Here is an 18,905-nt window from a genome sequence, read left to right as displayed (position 1 = left end):
CTAGTCCAGTGGCAGCACAGTGTTGGATGCCCCTAGGTTTATCCACCTAACACCTCTGTTGCGCAAACTGCACTGGCTTCCAGTTTCCTTCCAGGTGTTGCTTATTACCTTTAAAGTTCTATATGGCTCAGGGCCAGGTTGTAACAAATAACAGAGCTGGAAGGGACCTTGGAGGAGTTCTGGTCCAAACCCTCTGCTCGAGCAGGAGACCCTACTCCATTCCACACAGGTAGCTGTCCACTCTCTTCTTAAAAGCCTTCAGTGATGAAGCACCCACAACCTCTGCCGTTATCTGCGGGATCCCTCTTCCTACGGGCATCTACCCATCCTACCAGTTCAGAGAGGGTGGGCACACTCCTCGTCTCTTCCCTTAAACGTTGCCGCTGTATGGGATCAGGATGTGGCAGCCCCTGCCCTACAAAATGCCTTCCTCTTGAAGCTCGGCAGGTCTCTATCCTCCTAGCTTTCCAAAAAAACATTAAAGATCTGGTCTTGGCCCCAAGCGCTAGGACGAGGGTGAGATGGTTGAGAGGATTTAACTGAGGGATTGCATTTCGAAAGCTCAGCTTTAATGCCAGGTTTTAAATGTTTATGGCATTAGAAATATGTGTATTACATTGTTTTATTACTGATGTTGTTTTAATTGGGATAGAGAGGCACCCAGAGTTTGATATAAATATTACAAATTAACAAATGTTATAAATCAATCAATCAAAAATAATAGACAATAGCTAAACTTGATTTCATTTATGTTTAAAGATAACAAAAATTAAATAGAGTGAATATGATTATTCTCCAGTAGTACATGTAATAATATCGGATTAAAAATTACAACTTGGGCCTTTCGTCTGCTACTAGCTTCCTTTAATGTTTACCATGGATAAACCGTATACTGACACAATTTTAAACACTAGCTATGCTTCTCACTTCAGACTGTGAAAGACAACTCCACAGGAATTTATAGATGCCAATGTGAATCAATGCCAGTCAGAGAAATTAAAACAGAGATTATGAGCAAATCCCAAATAACCTTCTCTAAACAAAGGTCATAGATAATTAACTAGGAAACCCCCCATTTTTTTTTTAAAAAAAAGTTTTTTGTGATATTTCCCTACCTCCTTGAGTAGCTGGCACATTAACAGCGACTATTTTGCTATTTGCAGGAAGAGGCAGCTTTGTAATCACTTTGCCCGCCATGGTTACTGGACTGCTGGCAATCTGGAAAGTCTGACCACTGCTAGAAATGGTGGTTGCTGACGTAGCAGCCGTGCTGGTGGCTAATAAATCAGAAATTGGGGCCAAAAAATAAATAAAAATCCCAATGTATACGTATGGATTTCTTTTGACAATTAACTCACATCAATAAATCGATCAATAGCAACAACAACGACGTTTCTATTTCAAGAAGAGCAACATCATTATATAGTGCAGCTGCATTCACTAGGGCAGGGGTAGGCAACCTCGGCTCTTTTATGACTCATGGACTTCAACTCCCAGAATTCCTCAGTCAGCCAAGCTGAGGGGAAAGAGAGAGGTTTCCAAGCTGAGCCAAGCTGGCTCAGGAATTCTGGGATTTGAAGTCCATGAGTCATAAAAGAGCCGAGGTTGCCTACCCCTGCACTAGGGCTTTTTAAATACAGTCTTTGTTTAAAAAAAAAGGCTAAAGAATCCTTCAGTTAAGAGTTGGAAGGCGAGACTTTTATGGATGTGGTAATGCATAAAAACATTTTCAATATTTATTACAATATTTAAATTAACCCAGTAAACTTTTAAATTAGTTTAAATACCAATTCTTGGGGGGGGGAGGGAGGAGTCGTTCAAACAACAAGCTCCTCGCTCTAAGATTTTGTGCCAAGTCCCAACACATGTACTAACTAAATAAACTTTCCCTGAAATAATTTTCTTCACAAATGGAGGAAGGGTCATTCTGTATTTTTCTAGAATTCAATAACAGAGGAAGATATAATTGAAAGCAGGCAACTATGCAGGTGGAGAAAATTTATTTATTTATTTATTTAATTGGATTTGTATACCGCCCTTTCCCGAAGGACTCGGGGCGGTTGAACTGGTGAGAGCCAGTTTGGTGTAAGGTTAAGGTGCTAGCCTAGAAACCAGGAGACTGAGAGTTCTAGTCCTGTCTTAGCCATGAAAGCTGGCTAGGTGACTTTGGGCCAGTCACTCTCTCTCAGTCCAACCGTCTGACAGGGTGGTTGTTCTGGGGAAAACAGGAGGAGGAAGGAGTATTAGCTATGGTTGCTACCTTGAGTTACCTTATAAAAAGTAAGAAATTGCAGGCAGGCAGGTAAAGCATGCAAAAGGTGAAGCTGTCACCTTACTTCAAGGGAATGAGACAAGTACGTCGTCCCTACCCTCCTTTTGTTCTCTGCCACATACAGAGGAGGAATCTGCAAGGCAGGGCCTCTCAAGCTTATCTCTATCCCTACAGAATCTCCACTACAGACTTTCCCCCTCAACGCAGGGTGGAGGACGGAGAGAATGAGATGTCTTGTAACAGGAGCCACTGAAGTCAGTGGGGCTTACAAAAGAATCAGCACACACAACGTTCTTTGTTACCCAGTGCAAAGAATGTTATTCCCTTTTTGCAAAAAGAAGAGGGGGGAAAAATCTTCATTATCCCAGAGATTTGTTTCCATGGTTTATATCCAAACGTCATGGAAGGAACTAGGTTGAACACACACACCCTCAGCATCCTACCATGAACTAGAACCAACGATACTACAGAGATAGCATTCATAGTTGTTTGCTGAGCTCAGAATTCTACAAAAAAAAATCTCCTTCTCTGTAAGAATGTGTACAGACAGTCCTCAACTTACAACCACTCATTTAGTGACCATTCAAAGGTACAACAGCACTGAAAAAAGTGACTTGTGACCGTTTTTCACACTCATGATCGTTGCAGTATCCCCTGATCACATGAATTCGGGCACTTGGCAACTGGCATGTATTTAGGACAATTGCACTGACTCAGGATCATGTAATCACCATTTGTAACCTTCCCTGTTGGCTTCCAACAAGCAAAGTCAGTGGGAGAAGCCAGATTCACTTAACGATCACATGATTGACTTAACCAGTGACTCTCAGCTTGGTCAACAAAGGCAATTTTTATTCCCTTGTAAGCAGTATAGAAATATACCAAGCTGACAAGTTGCACTGCCATCATACACAATTGCGGGATATGTTTTCTGAAGAATTCTCTGGTTAGGCTTAATAATTCCAGGAAACAGCCTGCGCCAATCACACAAGCGCCTTCAGGACAGTTAGTAAAACTGTCACCAGCTGACATCTCCAGAAGAAGCTACGCACAAGGAGCTTTCTGAGCTAGACTGTTCAGATAATGGCAATGCCAGTTGCAAAGAGCAACTCCGTAAAACTATCTCTTAGCTGTAACCTCCCCAGCAGCTCCCGGTAATTCCAAAGACCATAGCTGGCGCCCATGGTATATAAGAAAACTGTTACTACAGATCCAAGTTAAGACATCCGAAGGAGAGCATTTTTTTTAATTAATGTCTTTACCTGTTGAAGGCTGGCCTTGTTTAACCCAGGTAGCAAAAGTCTGATGGAAATTTTTGTTCTGCTGGAATGTTACTGTAGCTGGAGATCCCATTTTGGTGGCCAGCACAACTTTGGCTCCACTGGGCATGGAGCGTGGTAATGGGCCTACTACAACTTTCTGAGGAGTGGAGACTGTGGTCACAGTACTGCTAGTTGTAGTAGCTGTAGCAGCTCCACACACGACAGGCACCTGCTTCTGTTGTTCCAGTCGTTTCTAAGAGAGTTAAACATCATGATATCACAAACAACAGTTTCCATTAATCTATGCAACTGTACCATCATTCTTCCCCCAGAATACAAAGGTGGGAAACTTTTGTAATTAAGAGGTGAGGTGGACAAAAAAAAAGGTCCTACCACTTATGTGGGCAAAATGTGGTAGGGATTTTTTTTTTTGGGGGGTGGGGAGGAATCTATTGTTTCTGTTTTGGCAATCATACCAGACATGGCCCCAAGAATCAGAAAAGGCAGACTTGCAATCTGGCCTAGAATTTGCCCATTCCATATTGTAGACCAGGTAAATTAAGGCTGAATTTCATGCACATATTTTGAAACCAAGTACTATTAAAATACAGCTGGACTACTATGTAAACATACAAGTACAATTGTATAAATGTGCAAAGGACAAGCTCACTTACATTATCCTTCAGGATATTCCACTAATTTTGAGATAAAATATTTTGTAAAGAAAAGGCCAACTGTAATGGACGCAGCTAGCCATGACAAAGTTGCAAAGGACTATTAAAATACAGAAGTTGTTATCCACTGAGGTCTTGACCATATGAGACCTGCTATATTATAACTTAGCAGCTAAGAAACTACAAAGAGCTCTTTGTTGATTGGTAGCATTTCTGTAACTTGGCACTTTTAAATTTGAATTTTCGTAGCACCACTGAAGAGTGCTTTAGGATGGCATTCATGAAAAGCAACAAATAAATCCATTAAGTTGATAAATTCTGACCTGCCTGAGATCATAGGATGCTTAACTCATGGTTTTTGTCAAAGCATCCCCAAACCTGGAAAGCAAATTTTCAACAGCAGCTAAGAGTTGTTTGAGTTGGGAATCCCTGGCCAGTATTTGAGAAGCTTCTTCATACAATTCCTGCTTCTCATACTCTTGTATCCAGTCCTCCCACTCACTACTTGAAAGAAGGAGCACCGGCACCAATTCTTTTGTAGCTTTCTAAGAAAGAGTGGATAAGGAAAGACAGGACCTCTGTTGATTTTTTCAGATTCTATATCTGGGGTCTTCTTTTGCATGGACTGGCAGCATACAGCATGGTTGGCACCTTTTTACTTGAGAAGAGAATTCCTCCAGAGAACATCCAATTCACCAGATTCCATAACATGGCAGCTCTGGATCCAACCCATTGTAGTATGCAGTGCTTGGAACACTCTGTGAAGTCTTCATTATGAAGGTGAAAGTAAAATATTTAAGTATTGACTTGAGAGTGGTTTTTTTAAAAAAAAAATATTGGACTCTGATTCTTTAAAAAACAACAGCACACCCTTATTTGATACCCTTATTTAAGACAATAGGGCCTGCAGTTATTATGTAAGATTTTAATTGGGTAGTATTTTTTAATAGCATACTATAGGCACTTTGGATAAAGCTGCAATTCTAGGTAACTGAGATGACAGAGACCTTATTTTGAACATATGGATCCAAAAGAAGTTGACACAATCCTCTGTGATACTAACCTAGTGGATTGGATCCCTCCACCATCAGGCTAGAGAAACCAGCCACAGAGATTACAGAAGGAAGAGTTTAGAAAATGGCGAACACATCCATGAGGGAAAGGCATTCCCCTCTCAGTAGGAAAAACATGGGACGCCCCCTCTTAAAGAAGCCATCACTTCATCTTTAAAGAACATTTCTGGGAAGGTGCATATAGCTGCAGTGACTTCTGAAATGAAATGGGTCCTCTGAATCTCTTTCAGACAGGATTCAGGCCCAGATACGGAACAGAAATAGGAAAGCTTCTCCCAGTCTGTATGGGACGAAGCTGCATCAATAGACAGACAACAGCCCTGATCCCAACTGGACAAGACCTGGCGTCTATGCAGAAATGGACAGGAAAAAGCAGTTTCAGACCCCACCCTGGCAAGATGAAGTTGCTGTGTATTAGAAAACTAATAACACAGAAATTAGTTCTAGATGGAGATTGTGCTACCCCAGACAGAGCTGACTTGCAATCCGAGGGATTTTCGGGAAACCCCCTCCCGCCCCGGCTCCTGCTTCAATAGTAGACAATAGCCAGAACTTTTGCATAATTGTATTTGGTGCATCAACTGTGGTTATTCTTGGATCAGGAGGCATAGTGCCTATTTAGTCCTGCCCTCCTCCTCCTCCTCCTCATCTACCTGGATGATGATTTCTAGATAGGCTGCCCAGGAAGACCATCTGAAAATTGAGGACCTTGATATCTTTGAAACTGCCAGCTCCAGATTAACTCTGTCCAACCAGTATGAGTTGGGAGAGAAGGCTTCCCAGGGTCTCTTTTACAAGGGAATGCCATCGGCTTTTTCGGTGGTGGTGGTGGTGCTCCTGAGGTCAGAACAACCTACTCTGTTGGATTTCTGAAAAGATTTGAAAACGCAGGTTCTCGGGAAAACATCTGGGGATAATGAGGATTTCTTTTTCTTGGCTGGTGCACTCAGGGGAGGTTTATTTGGGGAGGCAACAGCTGGCACAAATCTGAAAACTTTTTATCTTCCTGACTTTTATATTATTTTAATGGAATGTACTCATAATTGATCAAGCTGATTTATTGATTTATTATTTAGATGTATTATGATTTATTTTCATGTGGTCGCTTGATGTAAACCACTGAGAACTAAGTGGCGCACAAGCCACAGCAAGAAAGCAAATAAATACATTCACAACACTGATTACGAATCAGTTTTGTAAATAAAGACTTCTGAAACTCTGATGTATTTTTCTGTGTGTCTGTGCAAGAATATTCATACTCTCCTAATGTTGAGGGGTTTCCGACACCTTAAATCTTTTATTAGTAAGAACATATTGTATTTGTGTTGCTACACTGTAACATTTAACTAAAAGTTGGTATGAAATAGCACCTCTGCTAGAGAAGAAAGGACTGAACACTTTCCTAGAGTGTTTAAAAGAACTGTTTTTTATGTCCTTGTCAATAAAGCACGTTTTCTCATTTTGCTTTTGCTATTGCTTGTTTTGTTCATGAATGCCAGGAACATGTGTTCCGTTTCATTTTATATTTTATACATATTTTATATTAATACATAACCTGACTTGAGTGAGCATTTTGCTTGGAATAGCGAGATGGATGCAACATAAAGAATCAATGACAAGTAAGAGGAAAAGCAAGTGTTAAAAGGAATGTCAGCCTTGTGTGCCCGTCTCATTCACAGCAGATTATTTCTATATCAATGGATATATAAATATATCTAAGAATCCCATTTCCATTCCAACGTGGAAGTGTTTCGGATTGCTTACTTGGCAGAATGCCAAAAGTTACAGTCACCAGACGCTGCCCAAGTATATATTCTGTCAACATTTACCTTAATAGCTTTGCAACAGAAATTTGCAGAGGCATGCAACCCTGTGGAAAAGCCACCACATTCCACACAATGTGTAATATAAGCAAGTGCAACAAATGTCAAAAATCCGAAGTTTTAGATTTAGATTCCCACTAGGAAGTTTCATATATTTTTTTACTTATAAGAAGATGTTCAAGGAAGACACACTTCCATGCTAATTTGCTAACTGTACATAAATGCAAACTTTAACAGGTGGGACTTCTAAAAGGCTACCCCACCTGTTGGGAAGCCAATCGTTGCTGTTTGAGTTGAGTCTCCATTTGAGCCTTGAACTCCTCTGCCTTCTTCTGTTCACTAACCTTAGCCTGCTGCTCAACTGCCTGGGCCTTTTCCTTCTCCACCCTGCAAAAGAGAAGTATAGAAAATACCGACCATGATAAAGGAATTACAATTTTTAATCAAGAGAACTAATTTCCAAGCTATTAGTATAGTGTAGGGATAGGCAACCTTGCCTCTTTTATGACTCACGGACTTCAACTCCCAGAATTCCTGACTGGCTCAGGAATTCTGGGAGTTGAAGTCCGTGAGTCATAAAAGAGGCAAGGTTGCCTACCCCTGGTATAGTGCATCTAAGTTCCTGGAATTTTCAAATGTCAACATGATCTACGTTATACATTATTCTTTCTTTTGAAATATTTTATGAATGCCCTTAAACCTGGTCCTCTCCAAGTCTGGAGGAAACTGGGATCTAATGAAAACTTCCTGCTGGGAGATAAAAAAGGAACATCTCATTACATTTTCCCTATGTAGTCCCCAGTTGCTCTTCTTCTGCCATTCCCATGACAAGAGAATTGGAGAATTCCATTTATATCCTTTAGAACCAACTGTTGACCACCTCTGAATTCAAGACATTGCCCGCAATATCTGATTTGCCTGCTGTGTTGTCTGAACTATTTTAATGTCCAGATTAAATAGTTTAGCTAGATGAAACAATGGATGATTTAACTTTAGTGAGTGAAGTACGGGCTTAAAGCTCAAAAACTTAAAAGATCTTAAAAAGCTCAGAAGAAAGGTGCCCAAAATAAAGACAGAGGAAGGCAACCCAATGCATCAATTCTGATTAGCACCAGACAATATTGTTATTGTGGTAGGACTTATGGAACGCATTATACAACAAATATGAAAGGTACTTTATTGCCTTGTGCTAAAATAAAACAACTCCTAAAAGCAGCACAAGAAATGAAAACAAAGAAATCATAGGATATAAAACTACAAAATCCTAACATTATTTATTTATTAAATTTATATGCTGCCCATCCCATTAATAAGGCAAACTTTGATCTTGCGATGAGATAAACGGAAAGGGTAGTGATACTGAAATTAGACAAGTTTCCACTTTTCAAAATGTGTATTTATTTTTTATTTTTTATTTTAATTCCATTTATATCCCGCCCTTCTCCGAAGACTCAGGGCGGCTTACAAGCTTAGCAGTAGCCTTCATTCTATGCATATGCCTGCTTATTAGGGCTTTCACACACACCCCAAGCGGCATTATTACAAAGTCAGCTTATTGCCCCCAACAATCTGGGTCCTCATTTTACCTACCTGGGAAGGATGGAAGGCTGAGTCAACCTTGAGCCTGGTGGGACTCGAACCTGCACTAATTGCAGGCAGCTGGTGTTACTTAAGGAGGCATCAGCCCACTGCTCCACCAAGGCTTTGCTTGAGTACAAACAGGTAAAAAAAAAAAGGAAACCTGGAAAAACTAAACAAGATTTTGGACCTGAGCAGAATTACTAGAAAGCTGGGGAAAGAAAGGGTATACAAAAGAAATTCTAACACATAATTTGATAGATTATAACTATGCAAGAGAATGAATAGAAATGAAGAAATAGGGAAGAAAAGGGATTGTACAGTTTTATTAACTGCAATCAGTTTAACAGCCTCAACAGCTGTTTTTTTTAGCATTACATTCACTGAAATGAAGAAACAATGGTATCAAGAAGGGATTTTTTTTCCTTTTTGTATTTTCTGAACTGCACGTACAGTTCTGCGATTTTTCTGAGGTTTCAGTTTGTTTGTTAAACCAACCGGCACGACTCAAAATGCATTCAGATACAGCATGTACCTCGGTATAGCTTGAACAGGTTTCAGTTGCCATCTTACCTTTCAGAAAATGCTTTTATCTCCCATAATTCCAACTCCTCCTCTGCCACCCAGGTTTCAATTATGACTGGTCCTGTTTGCTTTGGTGTTTCCGGCCTTTTGGGCCTCAAAGCACTCGATCTAAGGCCCTTCCTCTGAGGGGTTGGCGTTTCTGACAAAAAAGCAACACCAATCAATTCTCAGTTAAATATCAGTACGGACGTAGGTCATATTCATCTGTGTTAGATTATCTGTGTATTTTATACACATGTTTACCTTTGGGGGCCTCTGGAACGCCAATAGGACAAATGATTTTCCGTATGCAGTACTCTGATCGAATCCCATATGGTCCAACATCTCTCCGTTTGATTATTTCAGTTGTTGTAATTTCCATTTCTGATGTTTCTAGAAATATATTTGAACATTCATTCACCAATGTAAAAAAAAAAGACATTAACACAAACGTTAGCTGATGTTCTGGAGTTTTGGTTTAAAAGCTGCACATATAGTTTGTTTTAGCATACGTGCGGATCCCCCACCCCCCCAAAAAAAATCATGCTGGTACTTCATAGTTAACCTCCATTATTAAGAAAAGTTTCAACCAATTGTGCAATATGTCAGGATACTCTTTAAAATTTTGTAACTTTAGGCTTAAGTTACTGATTAGGTAAACCTCATAATGAAAATGAAATGAAGTACAGAAATGTGACTAATATTACTGGATTTTACATGTAGCCCTCAACTTACAAATTCCTTTACTGACCAAAGTTACAACAGTACTGAAAAAGTGATTTATGACTGTTTTTTACACTTAGAGCTGTTATAGCATCTCCATGGTCACGTGATCAAAATTTGGGCCCTTGGCAATGGCAGACATTTATGACAGTTGCACTGTCCCAAGGTCATGTGATCACCACTTTCCAACAAGTAAGGTCAACGGGGGAAACAAGATTCATTTAATGACCAAATGATTCACTTAATAATTGCAATGATTCACTTAACGACTGTGGCAAAAAGTCATAAAATGAGAATAAATCACTTAGCTGCCTTGCTTAGCAACATAAATTTTTGCTCAGTTATGGTGATGATTCACTTAACGACTGTGGCAAAAAGTCATAAAATGAGAATAAATCACTTAACTGCCTTGCTTAGCAACATAAATTTTTGCTCAGTTATGGTCGTTAAGTTGAGGACTACCTGCACTCTTATATTTGATGAAAATAGCTGCATGTTTTGAACATAAGATCTTTAAGATAAAATGCAGAATAGCCATAATTTTAAACAATATTTAATAACAATTAAAGAGTAACAGAACAGACAAAAAAGAAAAGGCTACTGCAATTTCTAACCGCAAAACATTAAGATGAATGAGAAACACAAATGTCTTTTCTACCAGCCAGAAAATGAGTAACTCATTGACTAATTCAGAACCCTGCCTTCTATAGCCCTTGAACCAACTTCAAAAACCTTTTGTAAAGCAAATAGTTGAGGTCTGTGTCAGAAGGAATCTATAGTAGCCTGCTGCATTTGGAGGCAAGAAAACAGGGGGGAAAAAGGGAAATGCATTTTATATTGTCATGCCCAAATAAATTCTGGTCTGGAAAAGTTCAGTGACAATGATCAAGACTCAATCCCACAACTCCATGATATGCTCCCTCAGTAACTTCTAGCAAATGCTAAGCAGTGCAGATTTACCAATTAAATGACTAATATATTAAAAATGAATCCAAATTTAAGCAGTATTCTCTTCACAAGCAGTCTGTACCTTTGGATTAATTTAATTAATTAAATCTTTATGCCACCCACCTTCTCTACAAGGTGACTCTTGGGCAGCTTACAAGTTATCAAACAAGTAAAAAAATAATTAAAAGATTAAAAATTATACAGAATAAAATATTAAAATCTACTAAAACCAAAACTAGGAGAGTTTTAACTGGTTTTGCACTGTTTTTTTACAGTTTTTTAAAAAATTATTTTGAGATTGATTTTTAAATTGTTATCTGTCTTGTGTATTCTGAAGCTCTGGAAATCGACAAAGATGCTTATGATATTTCGGACCACAACAAAAGGTTATTGTTCAGTTCCAAGATACTGGCTCAACCACATACCCTGGGCCCAAAGCTTGGTCACAAAACCGGGTCTTTAGGGCTTTACAGAGAATCAGTAGGGACAGAGACATCTAATCTCCAGGGAATTATGTTATCCTGAACTCCCAATATTGATGGAATACTAAAGGATTGAAAGACTTGATAAAAGATGAGCCTGACCAGCTAAAAATCAAGTTATGGGTTATATTTATATTCAGATATAATATCTTAATAAGAATGCTTTATGGGAATGAGTATCAAGAACTTGGGTATTCTTCCCTTGTTTGCCCAGCAACAAAGACAGCTCCCAAGTCTGTTAAACCAGCATTATTATAATATTCCAACAGGTAAGATGCAGCTCTCTATAAAACAGCAGTGGAAACCAGTTTGTCATTTTAGCTTATACGAAGTACTTTAACCACTTCCCCCAATTTAGACCTCACAGAAAAGTCGTGGCTAAATGAACTGTGCTGTCTTTCGTGCTTGAGTTTGGTTTCTAATACCAGGGAATGCTTTCCTCTGAAACCAATGTCAGCATGCTTTGAATTTTCTGTTCAACAGAAACCAGGTATGATGATGCAAATACTAGAAAGTGCCAATGGTCGGCGTTTCTGGATATCTTCAAATATCTTCCTCTTGCTATATAAAATTGTTTTAGTCTGTGCTTGGTCGTGTGACCATCGTTTCCCCTTAAATCATGGACTGAAATTAGTTTGAGTTTCAGTCCTGTTCATCCAAACACGACATAGTGAGTGGGAACAAAAAGTGTAATACAGATATAAATGAACCCAAAACAGAATTTCATAAAAAATAATTGATTTCAGAGTTCTAGTTCCCATATTACACATTTTGCCAAAGTGTTTTAATTACCCAGATTTCTGAAAGTCAACTCTACCTGTCCGTGTAGTTCCTCCTCCTGGTGGAGGTTTGGCAGCCATGTCATCCCACTTTAGGCATGCCCACAGTAACCTCAACATGAGGCTAACCCCTGCCAGAGATTTTACAGTCTGAAGTCGGTACCTGGGGGAAAAAACCAAAAAGAAGTTCATTAGCTGGCCACCTTCAATATCCTAAAAGAAACAGCTTAAATGCCATAGATCAGACATGTCAAACACAAGGCCCGGGGGTCAGATCCGGCCCGAGAAGTGGTTTCATGTGGCCCGCGAAGGCATCCTGGAAACAGTGAGGGAACGGCCCCCACTGCCTTGGCCCTGGCCCAGAGACCCTCAGATCTGTCCCACTCCTGCCCAGGCCCCCATAGGCACCCTTGATGCGAACGATGTAGAGCTGGCCACGCCCACCCAGTAGGCCATACGCACTTTAGCCACGCCCACCCAGTAGGCCATACACACTTTAGCCACGCCCACCCAGGCCACACCCACCCGGCCCCCTGAGGGCAACCGCAATGCTGCTGCAGCCCTCAATGAAATTGAGTTTGACACCCCTGCCATAGATCTTCTGAGATAAAAATGTTTTTCTTTCAATCATAGTTAAAAATGGAGTGTACTTTCACATATAGAAGCACACATAGTACTAGCAGTGATTACAGACAGTCCTTGGCTTACAACCCTTCGTTTAGTGACCGTTCCAAATTGAAAAAAGTGACCATTTTCCACACTTATGACCGTTGCAGCATCCCCATGGTCACATGATCAAAATTTGGATGCTCAGCAACTGGCTCATATTTATAATAGCTGCGGTGTCCCAGGGTCACGTGATCCCCTTGTGTGACCTTTGACAAGCAAAGTCAATGGAGAAGCCAGATCCACTTTGCAACTGTGTCACTAATTTAACTACTGCAGTGATTCACTTAACAAAGGTGACAAGAAAAGTCATAAAATGGGGCAAAACTCACTTAACAAATTTCTCACTTAGCAACATAAATTTTGGGCTCAATTGTGGTTATAAGTCGAACACTACCTTTAATTCTGTACCATAGCTCAGCACTGGATATCAAGAGTTTTCCACCCATCCTTTTGATTAATCTTAAAATATTTTTTTGCAGTGTTCATTTCTTTAGGCTGCACTCATTCTAAGAGCCTCAAGTTAAAAAGAATGGGATTCCAAGATATTTCTACTTTCTAGTTTTTGGTCTTAGTGGGTACTTCTCAGGATATTTAATCCTTACAGTGCATGCCCTCTGCAAACTCTCCTTCTTCATCATCACTCCACATATCAGATGCAAAAATCTGCCAAATTTGCATTAGATACAAGGTTCCCTACCCCAATACTGTTCCATATCCTGACTGAGAAGCAGCTAATAAATCTTTCTTTCTAAATACATCTACAAGGAGCCTTGGTGGAGCAGTGGGCTAATGCCTCCTTAAGTAACACCAGCTGCCTGCAATTAGTGCAGGTTCGCATCCCACCAGGCTCAAGGTTGACTCAGCCTTCCATCCTTCCGAGGTAGGTAAAATGAGGACCCAGATTGTTGGGGGCAATTAAGCTGACTTTGTAATAATGCCGCTTGGGGTGTGTGTGAAAGCCCTAATAAAGCAGGCATATACATAGAATGAAGGCTACTGCTAAGCTTGTAAGCCGCCCTGAGTCTTCGGAGAAGGGCGGGATATAAATGGAATTAAAATAAATAAATAAATAAATAAAATAAAAATATTATTCTCCTGTTAAGCACAGGTCCAGTATCTTAGTAAGTAATCGTAAGTAATTAGGATTTTTAAGTGATGACAATTACAAGTACTGGTTTATAATATATTCACAACATATGCACAACAAAATCTTCTCCTACTCAGTGTTTCCATTTTTTAAAAAAAACATTGTTATAACACTGTACCTCCAAGTGATGCCAAAAGTTGGTCTTGGGGATGGATAAGGCCAGATGTCCAAAGCAGGCTTAGCGGTATAATTGAAGCAAGGAACTTCTCTAATCCCTCCTTTTCTGGCCAGCTTCTTCAAGTCATCGCTGGGTAAAACAAATATGCTCTTTTTGCTGCTTTTAGTAACGAACTTTCTATAAGACGGCAACGCTGTTCCAGAACGAGTTTTTTTAGGTCTTGTAAATTTCATTAGTTTCACTTTGTCCCTTGTGGAATATTCCTTGCTGACTGTCATAGAAGTCACCAATGTTCCACTCGGGGTTGTTAAGGAATCAGTCACTGTCGTCGTAACCACGGTTTTACTATGCTCTTTTACAGAAATAACATCGGTACTACTGTCGGTTGTGGGAGCGGTAAGCTTTGTTACAGTGGTGGTGGTTGTGGTCGTTATAGTGGATATGGAACAATTTTCAGCTGATGACATCACGCGTTCTTTATCCTCCTTGACTGCTGAAAGCTCTGACACTTTATAAACAGTTTTTGATTCTGTAGAAATGGTAGACGTGGTGGTCACTTCTGTCACAACCGCTTTCACTGCATTTTCTCCATTGGCATTTTTAATTCTGTGTGTCTGCAGTCCATTCTGATCAGCAAAGTCATTACTCAAACTAGATTCTTCACATGAAATTACAGGTGAGAGGGCAGCTTCCTTAACACACGAAGACTCAATTTCCATGCATTCTGTTTCACTACTTATACTGTTCTCGTTACAGGAATGGACAGCTGCGATGGACGCATCATCAACTGGACTAGATCTTTCAGAAGAACACTGCTTTCTTCCACTGTCTTGAGCAGATAGAGATGTATCCCCCTGAGGTAAAACACCACCTCTAGAATCACAGTTGGGATCCACAGAACTCCGTACAGAAAACTCATTGTCTGAATTTCTTCTCTCATCCACATCTTCCACAGCGATATCTCCATTCATAAATGGTTTTACAGATTCATTACAGGGAAATGTTTTACCTAGCAGATTGTTTTTACTAATATTATTGACTTTAGAGTCAAGATTACTCTCGGCTTCTTCAAGAGCTTCTTTTTTTAAGCATTCTTCATTTGGCAATACTTTAAAATCAGCATCTTTTCCATTCATCTGATACGTTGCTGACTTTCCTCTGTCCATCTGGACATCATGTTCTCCATTTTTATTGTTGTTTTTATCAGCAATGCTTTTAATCTGATCGATGCACTTGCTTATGGAAGTTGGAGGATCACACTTTGCCTGCTCTAGCTTTTCACCATTTGTTTCAGCAATTTTACAGTGTGTAATTTCGTCAATGATGTTTTCTCCTATCATGTCAGGAATCTGGGCTTCAAATGCCTTTTCTGAAATAAGCTCAGTGCGCAATGATTTCAGGCCTTCAAGGTCTTGCTTGGGATTTAATGCAATCTTTGGTTCAGATGCATCTTCACTGCTTTTAGGTAGATTCGCATTAATGTTATTTGCTGCATGATTTTCCTCTAAATTACAAGCTTCTACAGAATCACAGCCCTGATTTTCAGTTTTTAATGTTTCATTTTCTTTCTTAATGAGAGATGCAGTGTCTTTTTCACAGTTCTGTTCAATTCCCTCTGGCTGTATATTATCTTCACAATTAGGCCCTGTGATTTCCTCTGAGCTTTTTCCATTGTCCTCTAACACACTGCATTTGGTTGATTCTTTATTGTCTATTGCTTGAGAATGTTCCATGGTGGAATTGTCATCCTCCTTACTCAGCATTTTATTTTTCTCTGTATCCACTGGTTCAGAAGCACTTCCATGAGCATTTGCTGCTATTAAACACTGAGTATCTGAGCACTGATTGGAAATGAGGTCTGATTCTTCATCTAAAAGTCTATTCAAGCAAGACAAGGGTTGGACTGATTCACTGTTTTTATTGAAGTGGATATTGTTAGGTGACAAACAGTCTTTAATGGGATCTTCAGATTGCTTTGTACCTAAATCATGGGCTCTCTTTTCATCTGTTTCTGCCTTAGCTAATAGTAGGGCATCTGTATTCCTTTGTGGACTCGGAGATTTACAATCTGAGGAACTGGAAGCAGCTTTAATTCTTTCTAATCGCTGCTTTTCCTCTAGTGTAAACTGTTTTACTCTTCTTTCAAGTAGTCCATCTAATTTTGATGTTTTCACTTTCCTTTTGTAACATGTCCTTAAGTGAAAACCTTCACTAACATTTATTAAATCTGCACTGATTGGAGTTTCTTCACATTTGGGGGAAGTATCCATTTTTACTTCATCTATTTCCATAGGTTCTTCCTTGATGTCTTTATCGTTTTCACAGATTCCTTTTTCATCTATAAATAATAATGTTTAATCAGTAGGACACTTTTATTAGTTAACACATACTGACAAATCCCAAGTCAGAGCTCCCCAACCAGGACAGCTTCCAATTATATAACTTATTCTCATCATTATGTACAGCTCCTTTACACGACCTGTGCCTGGCTCAGGAATTCTGGGAGTCAAAGTCCGCAGGTCATAAAGGGGCCATCGTTCCCCACCCTTATGTAGAGCATCCACAACAGTCGAACTAGGTAAAGAATCCTGGAAGTCCGAAATCCCCCACTTGGAATGAATTCAGACTGAGGAAGGCTAATCTAAATTGTGACTGATCACATATTCTTTCGCAACAATATACGCAGGCCTATGGAATTAATAAAGCACTCTTGTTTCTACCATAATTATTTTCTCTAGATTGTCTTCAAGTTAACATTGCACACATAAAACATCTCACTCAATCATGAAAGGTTAGATGTTTATTAAAACCGATAAAAGCACTTATTACCTTCCTTTGCATGATCTGGTTTTTCAAAATCTCCATCGTTTTCAGCTTTTTCTTCATTTAGTTCATTTTCTTCCTTGGTTTGACTTTTCTTTGCGGTCTCAGAACGTTCAGTTTCTTTTTGGTCCTTTTTATGTGGTTCATGGAAGTTTTTTATTCTATCTTTCAAAGAACAGTGCTCTACTTTTACTTTTGCTGGATTTTTCCTTTTATCCAATTCGGGCTGTTGTTCTGTGATAGAAGCAGTATTGTTCTTTGCTGATAAAGAAATATGCAGATACTCGTATGTTTTTTGGTCACTTTGTCAGTATAAGCCTCTAACAGAGGCATACACTTTCAAAACACTTACTCCAAGCCTAGTACTATATTCAGAAATAGGACTACTACAATTACAGTAGAGCAGTTTATTTCTTCCCCTGAAATGCAATTTTCTTTTATAGTAACATTACTGACCATTTCCCAATAGGATCTTAACACAGGTAATTCATTAAACCTATCATTTTTTTAAAATTAAAAAGAGTTATTTCTGTATCAATAAGAATTAGAAAATGACATTGTTAGCAAGCTTTTTAACAATTTTGTTTGCAAAAAGATTCTTATCTTATCTTTCTCTCACAAGGAGAAACAGAGGTGATTTTGTCCCTTTTCCTTCTGCTACAGTAGCTTCTTTCCTACCATGCCAAAAGACCCCTAACCACCCAGAACAGATTTTCTGATCACATCAGAAAGGGAGAAAATCAATAAAAACTATTTTCATTTATGGAAACAGTCTATTTGTCAGAGTCTGCTCTATACAGCTTTGAACCTATTACACTGGGGTTAGGGTACATTGCTAAAATCAAAAAAATTCTCTTTAATTACAAAATTTAATGTAGTTAAATTGACCAACTGTAGAAATTTGACATGAAACTGAATTACAGTTTGCTTCTTCCATTATTTAAGACCATTATGTGAATAATTAGCAACATTTTATAGCAACACCATATTTAATTGATAGAAAAAGAGTATTTTACAGATATGTTTTTCTCCTAAAATGCTTGCTACAGCTAGAAAGAAATTAAAATATTATTACCATATTGCTTGAAAACAAATAGTGAAAAATAGTGTTTGATATTTTAAACTTCACTTCCTATTTCAAAATCATAGCTATATGTTGGACTGGTCAGTTATAATAAATTTAATGAAATAATAAAAAAAGATAATGACGATTTCCAGCACTTACCATGCAGTAACTTTCTATAACTGACATTAGTATTTCCAGGTAATCTGGGTACAAATCTATGAACATGTGTTTTACTAATCCATATCCATCCACCATATCCTGTTACTCTATATTCTTCTCCTTTTTGTTTCCAGACCTATGAAAAAGTTGAAATATATTTTCTTAATTTTTATATGAATTTGCAGCCTTACAACACATAAAATATGGCTTTGAAATAAAGCCTCAATTTTTTTTTCTTAGAAGTTAACACCTTATCCGTTCAAGTTTTAAACAATCTTTTGCTCGGCAATTTAATTTTTACAATGAAAAGTCGCATATCACTTTAGAAATAATTGGTTAGGAGCGCACAGGCCCTCCAGAGCAAACTGCCTTTGCCTAAAACAAAAATCCTTTTCATCAGAATGAAAAGATGACAACAGAACGTATTATTCAGGTTTCTTGAGCATAAAAAACAGAGCTAGCTTCAGGGGAAAAAAACTGTCTTATGTCTATTCTAAGAATTCAGCTAACACTGAACCTGAAAGTTTATCTAGGTTTGGTGCAAATAGATGTGCCTTAGTTAAGAGCCACTCTTCACTGCCAGAGGTTAGTATACTAAGAGCAGACATATGGCTTGAAAAAGGGAGACAAGTAATGTTAAACCCTGATTTCTCTAGTTTCCTTGGAAGTTCAAACAATGCTTAGGCTCTCAACTCTGATTAACTCAAACAGTAACTGGCAAGATATTTAAAACAGAACGTTTGTC

The 18,905-nt window shown here is 38.9% G+C and overlaps 1 protein-coding gene across 8 annotated transcripts in view; it reads right to left on the bottom strand.

Moving 5' to 3' along the window:
• The window catches only part of BPTF (bromodomain PHD finger transcription factor), an 83,503-nt gene that overhangs the window by 30,301 nt on the left and 34,297 nt on the right, over positions 1 to 18,905 (bottom strand). For 4 of the 8 annotated variants that reach the window (XM_083355416.1, XM_083355419.1, XM_083355421.1 and 1 more), the window contains exons 11-19: positions 18,161 to 18,296; positions 16,942 to 17,196; positions 14,113 to 16,450; positions 12,217 to 12,341; positions 9,511 to 9,639; positions 9,256 to 9,406; positions 7,368 to 7,491; positions 3,535 to 3,787; positions 1,116 to 1,277 (exon numbers count right to left, since the gene is read on the bottom strand). In XM_083355416.1, the coding sequence (XP_083211542.1) occupies positions 1,116 to 1,277; positions 3,535 to 3,787; positions 7,368 to 7,491; positions 9,256 to 9,406; positions 9,511 to 9,639; positions 12,217 to 12,341; positions 14,113 to 16,450; positions 16,942 to 17,196; positions 18,161 to 18,296 (3,673 nt within the window). The remainder of the gene's footprint in view (positions 1 to 1,115; positions 1,278 to 3,534; positions 3,788 to 7,367; positions 7,492 to 9,255; positions 9,407 to 9,510; positions 9,640 to 12,216; positions 12,342 to 14,112; positions 16,451 to 16,941; positions 17,197 to 18,160; positions 18,297 to 18,905) is intronic. The other 4 variants (XM_083355420.1, XM_083355423.1, XM_083355417.1 and 1 more) reach the window with 3 other exon arrangements.

The sequence above is a fragment of the Vipera ursinii genome, assembly GCF_947247035.1.
Source record: "Vipera ursinii genome assembly, chromosome: 2".
In the NCBI taxonomy this organism is placed as follows: domain Eukaryota; kingdom Metazoa; phylum Chordata; class Lepidosauria; order Squamata; family Viperidae; genus Vipera; species Vipera ursinii.
The sequence above is the reverse complement of the archived record's forward strand: the minus strand, read 5'-3'. Positions and strand labels throughout refer to the sequence as shown.